This window comes from Patiria miniata, unplaced genomic scaffold (genome assembly GCF_015706575.1).
Source record: "Patiria miniata isolate m_02_andy unplaced genomic scaffold, ASM1570657v1 HiC_scaffold_3, whole genome shotgun sequence".
NCBI lineage: Eukaryota > Metazoa > Echinodermata > Asteroidea > Valvatida > Asterinidae > Patiria > Patiria miniata.
The window spans coordinates 3,894,851-3,917,864 of NW_024037069.1; the positions used below are offsets into that span (position 1 = coordinate 3,894,851).

General features: G+C 41.3%; 2 protein-coding genes across 2 annotated transcripts; one reads left to right on the top strand and one right to left on the bottom strand.

Moving 5' to 3' along the window:
- Positions 1-7,611: 7,611 nt before the first annotated feature.
- LOC119737460 lies at positions 7,612-17,409 on the bottom strand. The gene is made up of 5 exons (XM_038211840.1): positions 17,275-17,409; positions 16,098-16,310; positions 14,844-14,968; positions 13,331-13,597; positions 7,612-11,408 (listed from the first exon to the last, which is right to left on the bottom strand). Exons 1-5 carry the CDS (start codon positions 17,365-17,367, stop codon positions 9,635-9,637), a joined length of 2,472 nt encoding a protein of 823 aa, XP_038067768.1. The 5' UTR covers positions 17,368-17,409; the 3' UTR covers positions 7,612-9,634.
- Positions 17,410-18,311: 902 nt separating this feature from the next.
- Positions 18,312-19,328, top strand: LOC119737461. The gene is made up of 2 exons (XM_038211841.1): positions 18,312-18,385; positions 18,992-19,328. Exons 1-2 carry the CDS (start codon positions 18,331-18,333, stop codon positions 19,315-19,317), a joined length of 381 nt encoding a protein of 126 aa, XP_038067769.1. The 5' UTR covers positions 18,312-18,330; the 3' UTR covers positions 19,318-19,328.
- The last annotated feature ends 3,686 nt before the right edge of the window (positions 19,329-23,014 follow it).

The following is a 23,014-nucleotide window of genomic DNA, read 5'->3' on the forward strand; positions in this document are numbered from 1 at the left end:
CCTTCCATTTCAAAATGGCAGCTATTTCTGGTGTCATCGTCGTCTCAAAATGACGGATTTTGAGAGAAAATTGCCGGGAGATAAAATTTCATCATCGTGATTAAGTGTTAATTAGCCAGAATATTTAAAACGTTACTTGTAGTAAGTCTGAATTACATAACGGAATTACAACACGGAGATAATGCCGATACCTACACTGCAGGAAAAGGTGTATGCTCAATATAAAAATACGCTCAGTTTGTAATTTATTGGTTTGGCATATAAAACTCCAACTTCATTATTATGGGATGATTTCGTAAGAAAATGTAATAAAAACCAAATGATGCTTGACCCAAATACCAAGCATGATTAATTCATTCACGAGGACAGAGTATGTCAAATGTGAACTTTAAAATGTAATTTAAATGACGAAGTATAGTTGCCACGTGTTTCAAGATGGCAATATCATATTAGAACTGCTTTAATTTTATAATGTTCCGTTCGGTTAAAAAGGAAGAAATTTTAGCAATCTCCAAAAAATGACTCATAGATAGGCCAACTAGGGCAGTGATAGAGATCACTGCTTTCTATTTTAATAGGTCAACCTTTAATTTGACTAACCTACTGCACACCGCATACCTTTACACATCAGCCTGCACTCAATAGGCCACCAGCACAAAATTAATTTACAATATCAAAACATAATCCAGCGCGATCCGCTGGCAAATCCCTAGCCTGATTCCGTCTGCCTCGGAAAGTATAACTTATAGTGGAATTGTATGAGACACAGAAGCCCAGGCTAATTTTCACTTCACGCGCAGGCGTTGCGATTTTAATTCGAGATCTGCACGGCCCCAGCAAAGCCCCCGAGCACGCCAGCGAGATGGCGAAGCGATGGGGCTGTTCCGGCGATATTAATTTCATCAGCGGGGATCGGTGTGGCTTTTCACCGGGGGCTGTTTGGGCTTCTAACGGCGGGGAAATTAGGCCATCTCACGGCCCGATTGCGAGACGGAAAGTGTGCGGGATGTTGTGCGAATTTTGCTCCCGGCCAAATCGGAGGAATCTGGATGAATGCTCGTACGGGTTGAAGAAAGCATCGCAGCTTTCGTCCCAAGTAGTCCAGCAAACTTCCTTCAAAGTTTGAGATCCTCAAAAAAAATATGAATTGAGACACAGATAATGTTTATCAAGTACACGTACATGTAGAGGGCATAACATCCTCAGATACGATATAAATTTGCAGAGTTGTAGTCGAGTACTTTCTGAGTACCAGGTTTACTTCCAGATATTAAGATGGTTTTGGTATGGATAAAGCTGCATAATACAGACATTGGACAGTTAATTCTTGCCAAAAGCATTGAAGAACTTGGACAATCAGAATCTTGTAAAAAAACTAAGCTTTTGAGACAAAATCATTCGAAAAGTACTCGCCGAGTACTTTCCGAGTACTTTTTGAGTGCTTCCGTCCCAGATTTTAAATTGAAAATGAATTTTTGATATATCTGAAGTCTCAGGTTTATTTGTTTTCAAACGCTAACAATATTTGCTATCTACTGTCAATGTTTCTCTCACATTGTTTGCAAGAAACAGCTCCATATTTAGTAGCAAACAAAGTACTCGGACAGTACTCGGAAAGTACTCGACTACATCTCTGTACATTTGTGTGATCTTCGTTAATTTTAACTTAATTAGGCAAAAAAGGTAAAACAGTCCAATGCATTGTAATGCCATGCATATTCATATAACCTTTGACCTATACCGCTCATGGTTACTTGATTGTACTGTACATGGAGCGTGGAACATGACCTACAGAACTTCACCTAATAAATCGCCCAGTCTTGTCATTGTTCTATCTGTATTGTCATATCACATGCAATTCTGAAAAATAATAGTACGTTAATTATAGGCCTAATGTTCCGACAGTGTTCATTATCATGCTTATCACAAAGGCAAAGAAGTGTGCTAAAATACGAAATAACTGGCCACCCCAAGACTTGCAAAGACAGACAAGGTGTCAGAAAATTCTGTGCTTAAACTTTTGTTTTTTAATTTATTTATTAATTTCTTTTCGAGTTTGGTTGAGTACTGTCGTCAACTTAATGAGCAACCTTAAATTGTTACCCTTTTCCCAAAAGCTATTTCGTTTTGCCATTTTCAACGATATTTTTTGTTTGGTTCTTTTTTTTTTTTTTTTTTTTTGCTTTTTATGCTTATACAGATTTTCACATATTCATGAGCAAAAATGTGATGTCATTTCAGACCGAAACCCTCAATGTTACAGCTTTTTCAGCAACAAAAGTTGCAAGAGTTTTGGACATTTTGCTGTCATATATTTTCTTTTCTTTTGTGATTGGTTCTTGTGTCGGAACATGGCCGTAGGCCAAATAGCAAACTTTGTTTCAGAAATGTTTTCAAAGAACACATATTTGAGTTCACAATTTGAACAGAAAACCCCTAAACTGAACGGTTTCTTCCTGAAATTTATTAAATTTATTTATTTATTGCGTGTTATTTACCAGGGTAGCCCCATCAGTTGTCAATGAACTGTTCTCCTTGGGGGCCCTGGACATCACAGCAACAACGCCTCCTTTTGTCCGGAAGAGCACTTTTGAATAGAATTAACCAAACAGAAATGTCAACAAAATTTTCACACACTTACGAGGACCGTTGCACAACATACGTTTCTAGAAAAAAATGTCAATGTCAAATGTCAATGTCATGGACGCTGTGGCGTTACAGTGACAATTCCCAAGTGTCGTGAAGAACAAGCATGCACATGTTTCAAAATCTACACTTTGAAGCTGAAATTCAAATGTGGTCTCGCTATTTTCTTTTTATACACAACTCAACGGCTTAGATATTTTTGCACAGAAAAATCATGTGTCAGTGTAGAATTCGTTTCCGGACACGTCCACATGGCTTCACGCTAATTGCTTGCTCGTTAGAAAGCTCATCTCAGCCCTTGGGTGCATGCCCTAGAAATCTTCCTATACAAAAAAAAAAAACAAAAAAAAACATGACAGCTTTTCACAAGGGGATACGCGAGCTAAGCACTCCGTAAATATGCCGCCGAGGCATATCCCGGTATATAAACCAAGCGTTTCAACCGATATTTGAACAGGAAAGAGGCTGCCCGTGTTTTCTTTGGCAGTCTCTCCCCTGGCTATTGGAAAATAATTGATCACGTGAAACAACAGAGTGGGGCTAGACGATTTGCCTTCTAGAGGAAAAGTTGTAAAAACAGCTCCGTGAAGTAACGACGAAGATTGGAGTATAGCATGAACATAAATTGGAGATAATTGTATTGATGATAGCGAAATACATGTAATGTGGTCGTTACGATGGAAAATGCCATCGAACTTTTATTTTTATTAGTATACTGGCGAGAATTTTGTATGGAGCCCTATCAGCTTTTTTGAACGAGTGTATATGTTAACTTCAAAAAGAAATATCGCTGGCAAAAGAGGAACGGTGGGTTTGCAACATAGTTATTTTTCTACTGTAACGCAGGTTTCAAAATAGCATTTTTATCGACTGACAATTGAAATATTTCTGATATAATTTGTATTATCTGATACACTGTGTGTACCACTGACCAAGCATGATGTGACGTTGACTAACTTTCTACTCCATTCAATATTATGGATGCCATTTTACATTTTTTTGAGGAAGAAATAATTTACTTGACTATTTCTCAAAAATCCTCACAAATGGATAAAAGTTGCGTCCCACCCATGGTCGCCAAAGTTAGTTTTGACTAATTGATCTTGTGCAAGTCTTACACACAACGTAAATCACTAAAGACTAACAGTCGTCATTTTCATACAAATGTTTCCCAGCGCATGGTAACAAACATAAATGTCAAAATAAGGATCCGGTCATAATTTGAAGAAAAAAACGGTGACTGCTCTATGTTCCGACACCCCTATGTTCCGACAACCTAGATTGTGTTACTCCCGGTTAGGGTTAGGGTTAGGGTTAGGAATAGGAATATGTGCAGTCGGAACATAGGGGTGTCGGAACATAGAGGTGTAACCAAAAAAACGATGACACTGCCTTATAAGGAGAAACCTATGTGCGCCAAAGGGAGTGGTAAATCTTGGAAGTCAAGGGGTTATAGACATTCAACACTGATCCAAACAAAAAGAATATCATGTTTTGACGAATAGCATTGAAACTGAGACTCTCAATTCTAAGCGACTGTATGAATTGAGGACCTTTTCTTTTGTTTTAATCCTCTCAACAACACAGCACTGTGACCCACGGCTTCAGTGCCAATTTGTAATTCCTCTATAGTATAGATAGGGAGGCGATGCCTCTTTGCCGTCTGTTCCTAATACATGTACTTGTCCTCCTGAGCTGGATCGATGTTTTCACTGCACAGAGACTGAAATGCAACGGGCATCTGGCAGACAGTCTGGACGGACAGACAACCAGACAGCTTGCCTGACTGAGGGACAAACAGCCCACGAGCAAACTATAGAACCATGACAGACAAAACAATGCTAGGGGTATGCACTAATGACATAAGTGCTGGGTCGTGGCGCTCACAACCAGCTTCGCCCACGGGGCACGGCTCTGCCGTCTCCCACAAATCACTTTAACAAATCGGCCAGCATCGGGACAAAGAGGAAAAAAGTCCGTGTGGCGGCGCACGAGAATTAGCGAGGAAATGAGCGACAAACACCGCGAATCGGAGGGCATCCGAGCGGAATAAAAATGCCCAAACACCATCAAGCCGATATTCCTCGGCAATGACTGAGCACACAAACTCACGGGGAATTAGCGAATGAGTCATATTTCAATTGAATAATTGTCTCCATTGTAAGAGTGCTGGCTTGTTTGCTTAATTCTTTGATATGGCGTATAACGCCACGAGCTTTATCTCTGAGCGGGCGGGTAAGTGGCCAGGCGAGAGGGTGTGATGATGACAATGCCTTGGCAGGCACAAAATTGTACAGGGCGAGTCCAAAAATGCGGAACCCAAATCCCCAAATTATATTTCATATTTAAAACATGTGTAGTACCAAAAATAATAATGATTGGAAAGCCAAGTTCATAAGCTATTTTAGATGAAATTTAAAATAACTGAAATTGTTCAATTCATTCAAAAACATCACCACTTAAACAAAATGAACCTAAAACCTATTTCCTCAAAAAATGCGATTTCAAGAATCGTCGTCACAATTGTTTTCAAAGATCACCAGCGATAAAACCTCAGTTTAAAGTTAAAAATATTCAACACATTTCTTTTGAAGGCCCGTCTTTTAAAAGGGTGGATTATTTTTTTATAAATCATATTGTTTGCCTAACCAGGGTTGATGATAAAGATATTGTGTACTTAAGTTGTTGACAATTGTTTCAAACAAGTATTCTGTGTCATTTCCTTTGTTGTTCCAAACAGTCAGAATCCACAATATTTTTTGTTGTTGACAAAACAGGTTTTAGGGTCATTGCATTTAAATGGTGATATTCTTCGAACGGATTGAGCAATATCAGTATTTTTTTTCTTCGAAAAGTAGCTCATAAAATAGCTTTCCAGTCATTGTTATTTTGGGCGCTACATTTTTTTTTTAAATATAAAATATAGTTTTGGGGGATGGGTTCCGCTTTTATTTGACTCACCCTGTTTTTGAAAAAAAATAAAAAATAAAGTGACTGCAGTCAAACCTCGCGTTTGTATTGAGCCATGTTAGCTTAAATTTACGTTGTTATTTTCAAGAAAACAAATTTATTATTGTGGTTCGGGGACAGCAGTTAAATGTAATCAATGGTATACGATGATTTGTCAATGTTTGGGTGATTCAATATCCACAGTTCAATTTTTGAAAAGGATTTATCTTTGGTAAACCCTATGACAATTTGCAAAAGGCCCTCGTTTTTTTTCTTCACATTTTAGCGAAAACAACGTGTCGTGGAGAGGTTGTCAACATTTTTTTTATTAAGTATCGTGGGTAGGCCTACGATTTATTTCAATACAATCAGCGGTTTGCAAAAAGCAAGAATCACTTGATCGGCCACTTCGTGCTGAATGTATAAATGTATTTCGACAGCTGGAATATTTCATTCTCTATTTTCTCTGTGGTTCGACATTTAAAACGAAATCGGCAGTCTTTGTGCAGTAGTTTGCACAACTGGAGTGACACGGAATTTGCCAGTTGTTTATATTATTTTTGAAGAAAAAGAGGCTAAACGCAATCTTCAAGCGCAGACGTCGCCACTCGAAATACACACGTTAACTTTATTTCAACGAAAACAAGATATTTTAGAGCCTATCTCCCGCTGTTTTTTTTTCGCATCCTTGAATATTTTGACTACCTCACGCCATTACGGTTCAGGTTTTAAGCGAAAAAAAAAATTCTTTTCGTCATCACTGTGTCAATATTTACACCTTGCATAAATATTTACGACGCAATTGAGGGCAATATTTTCTCAAGTACGAAATATCTCCCTCCGAACGGACACTTACACGGGAGCTGCCTTAAATCATCCGTATTGTCGTTATATATGGAAAGCCGGGGCGTATATTATTATCCATATATAGCCATTTAAAATATTATCAGGGGGAAAAACGCGTCCTAAATTGCATTAATTACAGTTGACTATACCGCATATGAGGATCAAGAGCCGGGCAGAAACCATTTGCGTGTACAATTCTCATCGCGTTAATTGCATTTCTTGACTGCCTGGTCGTAGGGGGATTATATCACAGATCACCGGTGTCGGGGTCCACGACCCAAGATCAATGATCAACACCAATTTGGTGATGAGTTATCAACCACAGAAAACAGAAAAATTATTACTTCCTATTGCAAGGATTACTATGGGGAGGGCCACTTAATTGAAATGTATGGTGAGGAGAATATACATGGCAAGTGAAAAAAGCGAAACCAAACCCAAACAAATATATTTCTATTTTAATAAAAATTGCAGCACCAAAATTAATGACTGGAAAGCCAATTTCATAAACTACTTTTAGATGAAAACATTACTGAAATTGCTCAATCCGTTCAAAGTATGCAAATCTTTAACCATTTAAACGCAATGACCCTAAAACCTCTTTCGTCCAAAAATGCGATTAAGAATCGTCGTCACAATGTCTTCAAACACCACCCACGATAAAACCTCAGTTTAAAAGTATTCAACAAAGTCCTTTTGAAGGCCCGTCTTTTTTTTTTAAAGGGCATTTTATAAATCACATTGTTTGCCTAAGCGCGATTGTTAATAAAGACATTGTGTACTGCAGTTGTTGACAGTTGTTGAAACAAGTATTCTGTGTCATTTTCTTTGTTGTTTGTTCCAAACAGTCGGGACACACAATAAATTGTAATTTTTTTGGGGGGGGGGGGGGGGGACGAAACATGTTTTAGGGACATTGCGTTTTAAATGGTTATATTCTTTGAACGGATTGAGCAATTTCAATAATCTTTTCATCTACAAGTAGTTTATGAAATTAGCTTTCCAGTCATTATTATTGTTGTTACTACATCTTTTTTTCTTTAATATGAAATACATGTATATTTTTGGGGGTTTGCGTTCAGCCTTTTTTTTACTCACCCTGTATGGGAAGGAATGCAAAAAAAATAGGAGGGGGGGGGGAACTAATAAACAAAAGCTGATCTCACTATACATCATTTCGACTGTTTTATAATTTGCATGCAAACTTTTTACACATGGTAATCCTTATATATAATATGTGCCAGTATTATAAAAAAAAAGTGCATGTTCTCGGATCCAACTTAAATTAGCCCATTGTGCACATGCGTCCAATGCCATGGTCGCTTTCTCATACATGCACGCGGTTTGCTGGAATCTTTAACCGTAACCTTCCCAAATCATCCAAAATCCTCTTTGCAAAATGGAGGATTTTGTAGGATGGAGGGTAAAATGGTTGAACAAAATGTGTGGCTGATTTTAGGAGGATGCACTGTGTCAATGTCTTGGGCCGGACCTTGTGTTGTTTAGGCTCAGCCGTGCACAAATTAGGCCTAAATTATACTTGAAATCCTCCGCACTGCTTCGGGATGTCACTGGCTCTGCCTCAACTTGCTCAACATACCGGTATTGTCAGTGATTGCTGAAGGATTTTGCAGGATTAAGGAAGTGGTTAACCTTCCAAGGACCACATTCAAGTAATATGGGAGGATTTTGCAGGACTGACGCTGCATGCATGTCAATTTTTACATGGAGGCAGTTGGAGGATTTTTCAGGATTGAGGTTGCATCCTAAAAATGCCTTGGGAGTTAGGGTAAATCAATGATTGCGATTTTATGATGATTAATCTGTACAAACTACATCTTCGAAGCAATTCTATCCTCCAAATTCAAAAAAAAATCATGGTTTTAGATTACGCTGCGCGTTGAACCTTGCCTGGCATGATAAAAAAAAACTCTAATGGTAATATAAAAAAAAACCAATAATGTAGACCTAAACGGACATTTAAAACAGTCAAATCCTGTCACCAAATTCCCCTGGTGTCGATTTGTTTTTACTAGTGGACAGTGACATCCCGGAAAAAAATCCATATCTAAGATGCTGTACATCAACACATTTTGTTTATTTTGTGCTGGTAAGTGTTTTGGGTAAGCCCTCAGGTCCTTGACCGAGCACGAGTGTCCCTCGTCCGCTGTCGTGCCAGCGGGCAGATCGATGCCGTGTCCCCGTTGACTTGGGGTTGATTGGAGGGTCGTTTATACGCGTACAGTAGGGCCTACATGCACGGCCCAGTCTACAAGTACATGTACTAGGTGTGAGACAGCGTTACAGCAAAACGTGCTGAACTCAATAGACCTGTGCACTTACAAAGTTACAATATTAAAATTTAACTGCAGCTTGTCCAGCTCATTTGTGTAATTCCATCCTTTGTCTTATTAAATCATTTTAATTCTCTCTAATCATAAGAACAAGGATTGTTCACAAGTAGTGCACACATTGTAGCAGAGGCGTTAAGTGCGGAGGCAATGTCTGAAGAAATGAGAGAAAAAGGCTGGCAGAATATGCCAGGGAAAATCCGCGAAATTCACATCGTTTAAAGTGCCTATGTAGTATGACAAAAGTCTTGTTTAAGTCTGTTTCTCCACTGTTTCTTTATTACAGTAATATAACTGTACATGTACATCCACCGAATTCCAACGAATATATCATACACCATGTGACATCAATCCCTATGCAAAACAGTACATGTGATTGGGGGCTGGGCTCAAAACTCCTGAATCGTTCAAGGCACTGCAAAACCTTGGATTGCATTTTGCTGGATTCGGAAGGGTACATCAGTCCTTCTGATTTGAAAATCACAGGCGTGTGGAAAAAGGCACACCTGGATTTTTCGAGGTGTGTTTTTTTTCTAGGTGTGTGGTTTTCTCGGTGTGTGATCTGTGGTCCAGGGAAATTCAGGCGTGCAATTATTCACACCTCTCGGGAAGCTTTTAGGTGTGCGATGGTGTTGGGGTGTGATCGCACGCCTCAAATCAGAAGGACTGGGTACATGTATGTAAGGTACATGAATAATGACAGATAACAATGCAAAGAGTATCCTTATGATCTTTCTAGCCGAATGCCTTTTTACCTAAAGTAACATTTTGCGCATAATGTGGTTTTTGACTTTCAGTTGTTTTGTTTTGGGAAGTTGTGTAAATGTCAGCTGGTGCTAAGCTCACTCCTGCTGTTGGATTTCACTGCAGCCGTCTTCTGGCCCACTGGACTGAGTGGGCTCTACCGGTGTGGCAGGGCTTCCACTTTGATGGCAAACTGTCTCTTCTAATTTCCTAGTTTTGTGTGGAGTGGTGTGATCTGTTGGTTTAGCACCCATCCGTTTTTGCCCAGGCTGCTGAGGTCTGCTTCCGGTTCCGGTCCCGCTGCTGGAGCCAAACGAAACGAGGCTTGTCACAACTTGGGAATCTGTCTTGAGTTTCTTAATGTTACCGAGGAACACCTTCACCGCTGGGATGTACGAATCTGGGTACCTCGTCATCTTCTCTCGCAATACAGAGACAAAGTCTTCTTGAAGGTGTTCTGCCAGACTCTTGATTACGGACCTCTGCACCTCTGGACGCATTTTGACATTGTCGTCAGCAGCGGCACCTCCAACCAAGGGTGCAGCTTGTGTCTCGGACTCAGAGGGTCCTAACTTGTTATGGTAGCCCTCGTGGTCTCTGTTTGGTGCTGGGGAATTGTCTGGCGCTTCAACCGTGTTGGCAATGTCACGGACAAGAGGTTGGAGCCTCTCAGGCAAGCTGTTGCTGCCCGTAGCTATGTAGTAGAACCTCGCCTTGTCGGCAGTGTTGCTAATTGGGATAATGTTACCGACCTGAACATTGTACTTCATAGACACTGCATTCAGGTGCTTACAGGCTTCTGCTGAAATTGACGTGCAGGTGCAGTGACCCAGTAGGGTGTTAACAATGTTGTCAGAGTCTGGCTTGGAGGGGATTCCAACTGTGAACGTGCACTCTGAAGTCTGCTTGATATTCAGGTCTTCGTTCGGTTCCTGTGGGAGGTATCTTGAATACCGGACACTGTCAAAGGAACCGTTGACGACATCTAGTATCCTTCTCTCATAGTATCTCTCCATTCTGCCCATGACAAAGTCAGCAAGCTGGACGTAATTGTGCACCTTCACTCGATTCAGGACCAGCTCCTTGATCACCCTGGTGGTTATCTCACTGAAATCATGGGTGTAGCTACCTTGGAGCTGCAAATCTTGTCTACAGCACAATGCCCAACAATCCGTCTTATTGTACCATTCCAACAGATAGGCGGAGAACTGCCTGTACTTCTGGACAATGGCATTTTGCATGGCTTTCTGGTAATGGAGCTCCATGTCTGGCACGGACTGACAGTGGAGCAATGATTTCAGGACACTAAACAACTCCGGCCTGTCCTGTTTCTCGATCTTCTTTTTTCTGTCCCTTAGCCATCTCCAGGCCGACTGCAACATGTGGAAGATGCACAGAAGCATGACTGACTCGGGGAAAACCTCACTGAGGGCATTCCGGAGAGCTTCGCAATCCTCGGTCATGATAATCTTCGGCCCTGACCCATTGTTGAATGCACCGCAGGGTATTAAGTTCTTGTACATCTCTAGTGCTGCTTTGACTGCAGAGGTGCTTTCGGACGTCGTGATCAGACAGCCGACAGGCAACCCGCCGACACCAGAGTGTGTCAGAAGGAGGTACACCTTCAGATTGTCCCGATCCCCTGTACCACATCTATCGACGATGACCACCTCGTGACCCTCTGGAACATTGTTGATGACCCTCTTCATTAACTTTGAGCAGATTGCTACCAGGACCTGGTTCTCTTCTGTTACGTGTACATCCATCACTCTTTCGTCTCCAGCGTTTTCGGATTCCATCCGTGCCACTAAATCTACCAAGAGATTTCTTCCACCTGTTTCTTTTTCAGCTGCTGTAATCTTCTTGTGCAGCCTAGAAAAAAAACCGAAAAGGAATATAATTCATTTGCTAGGAATACCTGTTTTATATACATGTATTTTCAAATATCTTTCCTGAGGCTTCCTTTTGAATACTTCTCATATTACACTTGCAGGCAGCTCCTCTCATTTGAACTGAACATGATTTGACAGTGTTCTCTTTTGACAATCTGTGTTTCTTAAGTCTTTACAATGGACATTGCCGTCTTTACACAAGGCTAACCTACCGACAGGACATTATCTCTTTAGTTACAACTCAATAATTGCTGTCTTTATCACTGATTATAGAATATTAGTCCCTTAGTCCTCACCAATAAAGACTAAGGGTTAAGCAGTATACACTTTCCAACAAAGGCAAGTTGACAACCATGGATGTTCTGGAATGTATTTTTTTTCCTTGTATGGGGAACAAGAATGGAGTATGTCTTAATCTAAGGAAACAAACTTGTTGTGAGTGTTCAGATTTCAGAAGAGATATGTCGCAGTATTAAGTAGTTACATCCATAAGGATCATTTGTCAAGACAAGGACAATGAAACACAATGTGTGCATCCACATCAAGCATCTGTTCAATGTTTAACAATGTAATTTGTTATATGGTGTCTTGGATCTTGTAATTTCATTGGCCTAGCAGTCTAGAACGGAAATGAGTCAGTTTATAAAACTGACGGTTTATTTCATATACACTGCGTTGCATAGAAATTGCCTCATATTCAATGTACACCGTGTTGCATAAAGTATCTCATATACACTGCATAACTGCACGAGTGTGGAGGATTGTGTGTAGGGCCTGTGCGCCTCGCAACCTATGTACATGTACAACTGCAACCTCTTAACCCTAACCGAACACAACCCATCAAAGTTCAACAGCAGGTTTGTGTTTAAATCTGTTGGGATAGGTACAGTTCCCCTAAACAGATGGTCTTTTACACTGGGGTTGACATACCTCCAGAAACTAAGTCCAACAGTGTGTGTGTACAATTTCCCATGTGGGTGTTGGAATTTGCGTGAATGGGTATGGTTCCTAGTAAATTAGGCTGGGGAGTTAGGGTTAATCTCATTTCTGACAGTAAGGCTCACAGTTCGTCACCAGTTTCACAAAGTGACGGGCATGTCAAAATTGACATTTTTTTCGATTTCGATTTTTTTCACTATTTTGCTTTAAAACATGGTACTTAGGCGTTCTGACATGTTTCCGTAAACAAAACATCATTAATTCCTGAATAACATTACTGACGTCAGGGGCGGTTATCTCGACAGTTGCATTTTGCGATTTCACGAAGAGACGCGAACATTGCATGCCCCCGTGAACACGTACAAAATGTATTGCACGGAAAGGCGGTAAAAGTAGGTCAATGGAGATTTTTGTTTTCATGAAGGGACGGGCATCTTTGTTACATTCTCAGCTGCGCGTGCGCAATGGAACACGCCCAGCTTTCCCTATGGAAAAGCACATTCAACAAGAAGGGTGTAAATGTGGAACAGTTGGATTTTCGTTTTCACGAAGGGACGGGCATCTTTACTAAGTAATTTTGGCTAATGAACCACTGTATTAATTATAATTACTGGGTTCAAATTAAAGTTTACCTATCAAAGAATTACGTCAAAGTTTCCTTACTGCATAAAGTTGTTGTAAAGTAGTAGTTTTTGCTATTTTAAAAATGAAGAAACTTCTCTGGCGATTATCTTGAAAACGGTTTTTCTTCAAAATCCACATGCCCGTCCCTTCGTGAAACCGGTGACGAGTTATCATGATATAACAAACAACTGTTGACTGCTGTGACGTGTGAAACATTGTTTTTTTTTTACCCCTCCAGGCGCACAAAACCCTTGGCTTCCCCTCTGGTGCTCTGTGCACCTTGGGTGTTAACAATGGCATATCTCACAATTGTTTAATATTGAATGTACATGTACTTGCCTACGACACCACTGATCATCGGGGACCTGGGCCCTGTCACCGCTAATGTGCAAGTAGCCGGAGCCGTACTCTAACAGCAGATCCATCCTGTGGACATCCATTGCGGAAATGGGACTGTAGCCGAGCCGGTACAAGCCCTTGAACTTCTCCCCAATGCTGGGCAGAACGTCACGGAACCGCAGCGCGGAGCTGGCCTTCACGGGATGGTTGTGATTGTAGCGAAGACACACCCGCATAGGGTAGGCTGTAATATGTGGATCTGTTGATCTACGTAAAGAAAAAGAGACACAGCATTATAAGTAGTGAACCCACACGAAAACAATCTTAACCCTAACCATCCCAACTCCATCAAAATCCATCACCCCCATTTTGGTGGAATTTTGGGGACTTGGTCCAGGAGGCCTGGCGTGACTGAATATTGATAAAGTACGATGGACTTGGGCCTAATGGCCTGCAGCAGTGCTAGGGTATCTGATTGATTTTGCCTAGGTTCCTGTACTGCTATTGTGATAAAAGCCATGTGTAGCAAGTCCATGAATGTCAACCAGTGCATCATTGGTGGATTCCATTATGTCATGTGTAGTTTTGTATTGGAAGCACAGTGATTGATGGATTTTGATGGGCTAGGTCCAGTTCCTAATAAAAGACGCTAGGGAGTTAGGGTTAAAGCAGATGACACGTTACTAAACTATCAGACTATTCATGTAGTATTAGTACATAAAAATAAGTTGTAATGCTCTTTCCATCGTAACAACAACCTCAAAGGGCTTTACACTTATTCTCCCGTTCATCAGGCCACGAGACCATGTAACAGCCCATATCAGCACACATTTGGTCCTCTACCCTCATAGGTACCCATTCATACTCCTAGGTGGAGCAAGGCATTTTGTAGTTTAAGTGTCTTGCCCAAGGGCACAAACGCTATGTGCCTTGTAGGGTACGAACCCACGCACCATCGTATATGAGTCACACACTGTAACCACTAGACCATTGCAATCTACAATTCTACATGTACAATATGCATAGTAATGATAGTATTAACTTTTGTTGTTCATCCCTGGTAATCCTCACTAGCAAATTCACTAAATTGGAAGCATTGCCTGATTTCATGATGCAGAGTTGCAATGACTCGAGTCAATGACTCGACTCGAGTCCGACTCGAGTCACATTTTTTGGCGACTCGACTCGACTCGAGTCCCGACGGGTAAATGACTCGACTCGACTCGAGTCACTGCGAGCAAATGACTCGACTCGACTCAAGTCCCTCATCAGAATGACTCGACTTGACTCGAGGAAGGCTAATAAGACTCGACTCGACCACACTCTGTGACTCGACTCGACTCGACTCGACCTTGTTGACCTAATGACTCGACTCGACTCGAGTCACTTCTTTAAAATGACTCGACTCGACTCGAGTCACAAAAATCAGTGACTCGTTACAACTCTGTCATGATGTCTTCCACATTCACATGTTCTGCAAAACATTCCAGTTTTCCAATGTGAAGTTACGTACCTGCTTTTCCGAGCAAGCTTCGCTACTTTCTTGACGGTGATAGTCATACAGCTCAGGCAGTCTGTGCCCTTCAAGTTCTTTTTTCTTACTTGGCTTCTGGTGCTATGGTGGCATCTGTAGGATTTCTGCAATGTAAAAAAGAGCACTTCAATACACAGGTCAAGAATATACTGCTGGAAACACATTATGCAGTTATCATCCATGATGCTATCGACGTTTCAGTCTGACTAGTTTGGGCAAAGCCTACAGAAATACTTGAAACAATGTCTATTTATACAATTCAATTTCTTGTTTTCACTATCCATGGTTATTATTTTTTTATCCAAATTGCCTAACTTTAAAGCTATAGTCCATCATTTGCAGCCATCCGAAAAGTAACTGGCGTAATTACTGTTGAAAAACAAACTTGGTTGAAAGATAGTAAGGGAACTAAACTCCCTGTGAAATTATTCTTTCTGGGAAGCTGTCATTTTGAAGTAATCAACGAAAGAAGGCATTTCCAACGGTGATTCTTAAGAAGCACCGTAGGAAATTTAAATTAGTAGTTCGTTTTGTTATTCAGCGCAGCGCGCACAAGTATTGGAACGACGCACACGCGCGCGCGGTTGTTATAATTCGTCGGATCAGTGCGCGACGCCGCGTATAGCTGCAATTACAAAACAATTCAAAACATGATTCAGTAACTTTTGATTTGAAATTGAGATCTTAGAATGCTGTTTTTCTCGGAATGTACAGCTGAAGCTTAGCTGAAACTTCATCAGGTTAGTTGCTCAGTATCCTTTATTAGATTTTGAACACTTTTGTTGCTTCAAACGAACAAAATGCATTAATTACAAATGATGGACTATAGCTTTAAAACCCTCCCTAGCAAAACCTAGGCCTATCATACAACTGGGTGTCACTGTTACTATAGCAATTGCCCCAACATATAGTACTTGAGACGGTCCAAACAATACATGTAGTTGGGACGACCTCTCAGCTATAGTTGAACAATGCGGTGACTGCTCTATGTTCCGACACCCCTATGTTCCGACAACCCGCAAGACTGTGTACTTCCGGTTAGGGTTAGGGTTAGGGTTAGGGTTAGGAATAGGAATATGTGCAGTCGGAACATAGGGGTGTCAGAACATAGAGGTGTAACCGAACAATGCTATACATGTATGTATCTGGGCGTAGCATCACCAATGTACTGTTTTACAGCTGAACAAAACAAACAAACAAACAAAACAACGCAGAAAATTCTTGTCACTGTACCTTGAACAGATTTGAGCGTGGAGACTGCACGTCCCACCCAAAGGTTTTATTCACCCGCATGACCGTCATCGACTTTTCTTGGTAGCGGGCCAGCCACTGCATGGCCCCATCTTCCGTGGACACGGCCAGTCGGAGTTCAGCAGACCAACCACCGGGCATCGTCTCCTCCTGAAATGAGCAGACATTGTGGAGGTACTCGTCGGGTAGAACATCCTTTGCGGGCAAAACATATGATCAGATGCAATAGTTTTAGTTTCATGGACAAAATGATGGACATGATGGATATCATGGATAATGTGATAACATGAACGATTCACAATACAGATAATATTGTTACTTGGTACTCCTAGAACTATGATGCTCCGTGTGAGCAGAGCCTCATAGACACAGAACCCCGCAAAATTGTTTGCAGCACAAAACACCAACTGAGTACAAAAACGTCCATCAAAACACAGACATTTCCCACAGAACCACTGCACAGTTTGCCTTAAACTCCGTACTAAACCTCTTGACATACTCACGTAAGTTGCGCCTAACAAACATCGGTGGATTCTGTCAATTTTTTAGGCCAAAATGATGAAAAATATGCCCTTTCCGCACTGAGCCAACCTGACACTTGAAACCTGCAAATCGATCATTCTTCTGTGTGCGCCGTGGGGGGTACGGTACAAGCGAAATGATAGTATGCGCATGCGTACAAGTGCAAGTACCGTACCCCCCGCGGCGCGCGCCGAGCGAATCGAAAATCATCAATCGATAATATCTGCATGTTTATTAGGCGCAACTTACGTGAGTATGTCATGAGGTATTGTTTAGGGCAAACTGGGCAGTGGTTCTGTGGGAAATGTCTGTGTTTTGATGCCTATGGGCCGGATGTTTTTGTTGTTAGTTGCTGTTTTGTGCTGCAAACGATTTTGCGGGGTTCTCATAGTTCTAGGAGTAGTTACTTGGATTAGGCGATTGATGTGGAGACCTAGCTTACATGTATGTAGAGACCTTGTTCCTTCCTCCATGGTTTACTGAACTTGCTCGGCCTATTGACTGTGCCCAATTTCCGGACACTCGGCCAGGTCGGCATATCCTTTTTATTAAGGGCCAATTGAGTACTTCATAAATGTCACTTAAATTGTTCATGACGTTTCCATAGCAACATGAGCAACATCGAATGAGATCTTACCTGCATACGTTCTAGATCGTCATCTTTAGGTCGATTTCTACCAAAACAACACTTACACGCGATGACATGCGCCATCACCATGTTCATCCCCATGCACCATCCGCGTAAATTGGCGCGAGTCTAGTAGTGCGCCCTCTCTAGTTCTTGAATGATTTTGGCAAATCCTCCGCGAAACAGCTGCTCACGTGTTCCATGTTTGGGATGCACAGGGGTACATGTACATATGCACAGTGGAAATGCCGCACGCCGCTTTACTTATTATTCATCCATACCAAACATCATTCTTGTCCATATCACCCATCATCCAAAAAAAAAAAAGAATAAACACAACTAAATCAAACGCTATTTGGGCTGTTTTCAATTCCCGACTATTGATGTCAACGGCCCATGCTTACATCAGACTTTGATAGGTAGGTGGCTATTGTTTTCCCAAGGAATAGAAAGGAAAAGCCACCCGTTACTGTATGACTAATGATTACTAAGCTGTACATGTAATTATTCAACAATCGGCACGGGTTCAAAGTCGTCTTTCAGTAACTACCACGTGTGAGTGCGGGAGTGCACCATGACATTTTCAAGGGGGCACTGAAGGCAATTGTATGTTGTTTTTGTGCAATTAAAGATTTTAAAGGGGGGGGGGACCCGCGGGGCACGGAACCCCCCCCCTCCCCCCCCGCCTTAAAGTCCTGAAGAGAGAAAAGTATACCTGTACTTCCCTCCCAATATTCAATATCCGAAATATTCTATTAGGTGTTTCACACAGAACTCCCACTGCTTTCTATACATACACTCAGTGTGCGATGACGGTACGCGGTAGGCTGAGCCGATCGCGTCTTGGCCACTTCCTCCCATCGAAACGGAGAGTAAGTCGAGCTACTTAATTCCTCCTCCACGAGAGAGAAAAAAACCGATACCCTGAGATTGGGTGCGGTTCCGTTACTATTTAGCAAAGGGATCAACTAATTAGTGTGCAAGTCAATTTTCATCCAAAACGTTCTTTTTTCTCTCTCTTTCTGATTTCCATCCCAGAATCTATCCCGCCGTTCAGCTGGTAAGATGCTGATGGACACGTTGGAAGTGTGTCTTCAGGATAACTACCGATCGGATTCGGGTAAGAGCTTTTTTCCCAAGCTAATGCCGGTACCCATTTGAGGTGGAGAGAGGCAAAAGGGGCTGAAGTGGCTTGTCCAAGGACACAAATTATGACCAGCGGCTGGATTCGAACCCTGACCCTCTGATCATGAGCCACGACCCTATTAAACTACTAGGCCACACTGTAAAAAGGGAGGGCCAGTGGATATAATTGAGGCGATATAGGAGGCGAGGTATTTTGTCATCCCGTTGCGTTCGGAATGCTGAGCGGATGTCACAAGGTTGACAAGGTCCCAGTGTGGCCAGGGGCCAATTTCATGCATGGAGCTGCTAACACAACAATTTGCTTAGCACACAAAAAGGTTTGGCTTAGTAAAAGCAGGTTGCAAACTCCATGTGATTTTCATTCTAAGCTAAGCAAACAACAGCTGAATACCAATCACAAGCAATACACCACATGCATTTGGTTGGTAATCCTGTTTTTGCCAAGGAAGAATTTTCATGCTAAGCAAATTTTTGTGCTTAGCAGCTCCATGGTGTGCCCCACCTCCTCCCCCTCTCCATAATGAGAAATGCTATTGAAACTTGACATGATTATACATGACTGTATTTTCTCTTTGCTTAGAAAACGAGGTCAGAAACTTTCTGAACTTCCTACACAAGCAACTGATGCACCACGACCTCCTGCGACTGGGCGGCCCGAGGTCCAATCTCCGCGGCACCCAGTCCACCCCCAACAGCCCCCTGATGCAGCGCCGGTCATCTTCATCGACCGCCCCGGCCGACGCGTCATCATCACCGTCGGCGCGGGGCCTGAGACTGAGCACGGACCTCTGTCGGTCCGACAGCACTGCCAAGAAGGTGTGCCGTGCAGCACTGCAACAGTCGTCGGATGAAGTGGAAGACATGATGTGTACTGGTAACGGTGATAGTCCAACACTGGAGGTCTGAATGCGGGAAGGATGGGGTCTTAACCCCCCCCCCCCCCCCCCCCCTCTCTCTGGAGGAGGGCACTGGATAAATTCGCTAATTAGTAAAAAAAAAAAAATAATAACACTGCTCGTTTATTTCAAGCAATATGTACCACGCCCAGGTAGGTCGAATTTGCAGTAGATATTTCCGTTGTATTGCGCTTGTAGCGACTGCAAAAAAAGTTGTTCCGAAGTTTGACTGGTCACTTTTGAATGTTGAACCGGTCAAATCAAATCCTACACTGTTAACTGTTAATTAATAGAACATCAACAAACTAGTGTATAGTGTGCAGAGTTGTTAATTGTCGCTGATTTGTTGCAAGTATGTACCGAGTGAAGGGATTCGGTACCGCTATCACTGGCGCCTGACGATTACGAAATACCAGAACTTCAATATGCGAATTAATTTTCATGTTGGATGCGTTATAAGGAACTTTAAGCATTGTTTTGAAAGTAGATTTGTTTGAATAAGTAATAATAATTGTCACAATACGACAGCTACATTGCGTAGTCATTAAGATGGATTGGTTTGGTGATACGAACTGTCATTTGTTTATAGCTGTAAAAGATTATATAAATGTCATTAGAAGTTCATTTTAATCAGTACAGGTATACGGCTTGAGTTGGAGTGGTCGTGTTATGTGCCATGTCTTTTTGTATATAATGGTGTTAACGCATATTGCTGTATGTCACGTTGTTCCGACGACGTTTACATTCAAACATTGTTTTGAATGCACACTACAATGCTGCATTATTATAGGGAAGTCTACGAAAAATGGTTAAAAAGTTCATCTAATTCGGTAGATTAAAACATATGATGAGGGTTTTTCTAAGCTGTGCAAAGTTGTTGTTAATCTAACGCTTGTCAAATCTAACGGTCAAAGAAGGGGGAAGGAAAGCAAACATCGTTAATAGCCAGAACTTTGCCCAAGTATTGTTTAACGCAATAATGTTACGCAAAATTTTGAATATTTCTGCATGGAAATGAACTGATAAAATTGCTAAATTAAACTTTATAATTGCGTTCAATTATTAAAAAGGTAAGATTATCTGAGATGTAAATATTAAGAGGTAGCTTTAGATGTACAGCTTCAATCATCTAGTAATCAGCGAGGAAAGTTAGGGGCGAAGGCGGAAACAAAGTAAAAAAGAAATCGCCTGCATTTGTTAAATAATGATATCATTAAATAGAAAGAGTATCTACTCTTTAATGAATGAATTATCAATGATAATCAGTTATCGGTCATCCACTTAAGCAGTTTTTGAGATGAGAAGTAAAAGTTCATGCAATGAAAATAGAAAGAAGTGGAATGCAATGGGGTCTCGACGAGTTATTAGATAGCATCACGTCCAAATTGGATTGGGATAATAGGGCTACGAGCAATCGACTCAACTTCAAGAAGTATTAAACTTAAATTAAATTAAACCGCTTATATCCCAATGGTGTATTAACTTGAATTTAACAGATGACTGTAATCCTAATGGCGCCAATCCCCTCCAAGATTGTGACAGCACTGTGAAAGTGACTGTTTAGTGTGCTTTCGTCAAAGAACAGACCCCACTTTTCACTGAATTAAAAAAAGATAACATTTCAAAGGCTTTTCCTATACTGCAACGCAATTCAAATTCTTCAAGTACATGTGTATAATTTTATTCAGAAAATCCAATCAGTTGTTTTTCTATGTGAACACAATGCCGATCTGTTTTTCACGTTTTTTGTGCCCCAGGGTGGGGATTTTGGTCACTCAAAAACATTGTTAACATTAGCGAACTACATGGAAAGGCAATCACTAGTGGGCCCCACATGTCTATATCGGAGATAGTCACTTAAATTTTGGCACAGGGGTGGGGATTTTGTCACTTCAAAAGTGACAATCTCCACGTCTTGGGTGGGGCAGCGCAATATGCGCATTAAACTTGTATGCCCATGGGCGTCGCGAGGGGGGGGGGGGGGGAGCTTCACCTCCCCCGGAAAAAAAGAGAGAAACAAAGGGGAACAAGAGAAAGAAAAATAGGCGATAAGTCATATTGCCGTTAATTTAATGGGTTGAGGAGGGGGGAGGCATTGTCCCTGCCCATCCTCGAAAACGATAAATCGAGAATATGCTGGAACAGAACAGGGAGTTCTGGGGGTGAATGTGCTTTGCCCCCCCCCCCCCCCTCTCTAGAAAAAATTCTGGCGACGCCCATGCGTATGCCAGGATTTGTGCGTATTTTTTCATGTATACACAAATCCTACAAAAAGATGTGCAATAACCATGACTGTCCATTTTGGTCTATAAAATAGACAATTAGTGAATAGCTAGGTGAGCTCTGCAATGGCCGTTCGTTTTTGTACCACGTGATTACAATTTTGAAGAAAAAAACCCCATTTTTATACATTTGTATTGATTGTCAGCTGTATTTTTCCCTATCGATGTACGTTTAAATGCTATAGCTTCAAAAGCATAACGCCTTCGATCGAATGGTGCAATTTTTGTACTTCATAAGCAGATTTTCAGAAAATATACCTTAAATGTAATGCACGTTGCTAATTGTTAAGGTTGTATGAATGTATGCGGTTCACTGTCCAGCGGAAATAGAGGTCTTTCACAATGGTGCAATTAAAAAAAAAAGAAGACTACTTTTTGCATGAAAAACTTTTGTATTTTAAGCAATTGGCTTGTGAAGGTTTGGACATTTTGTGAACTCCTCTTATGCCGTAAAAAGCCACGTTTTTAATAGGTAATGTAATGTTTTGTCGGGCAAAAGGTACATTTTGTACATCAAATTTTGTAATGTTTTGTCATAATATCCTTTGTGATGAGTTTGTGCTAGATTGTTTTCCATGGAATTCCAATAGCAATGATAGAAGCAGTCCCCTCCACACTATTTCAAATTCTTAGTTATCAGTGTATTTACAATTATTACAAATGTCTTTTAGTTCAACCTTGAAAGTATCTGTTATTTGAACAAAAGTACATCCAATTAGACCTTTATCATGCTGCCACCATTTCAGTCATGTTCCCTGTATCCAATAACAATACTGAATGATAATTTGTTTTGTGCAAAGAGGAACCAGACTATTTTACCTTCTAGTCTCACTTTGGTTTATTTGAATGGGAAAAAAATCAAGATGGCCGCAACATGATAATGGTCTTTAGGAGCAGATCATCAGGCACAGTTCGAGTGGCCCTAATCCAGATTATGCAATGACCTAATCGAGAAGACTGTAGTCTGGGGATCAGACATTGACGCGTGCAGAGCCACATGGCCGAACGTCTGATAAATCCCAGCGTGCAAATGTTATGCGACCCCGCGTCAGCCAGTCGGAGTCGACTTTAGAAACCGTGATGTCGTTTCGATCAGAAATGTGGACTTGGCTGTTGATTGGTTAATTTGGCTGTCATGTTTATATACATGTAAAAATAACACCCGCTGATGAATGGTCAGAATCTCGAGGTCAAGACGCAGTCTTGCTTTGCATAATTAATCGCCAAATCTGCTCGCATATCATAGACCCCTGCTGTTGCAAGGGGATATTCCATAGGTTAAGGACTGAGGGCATCTGTTAAACAACAAAAGTAAAGTCGCCCATAATAAATAATCACCAGGTGAATGAATTAGAGATAAATCATAAATCCAGCAATGAATCACCAACCGTTGGTGCAAATGCAGTCAATGGATCTGGTACACGT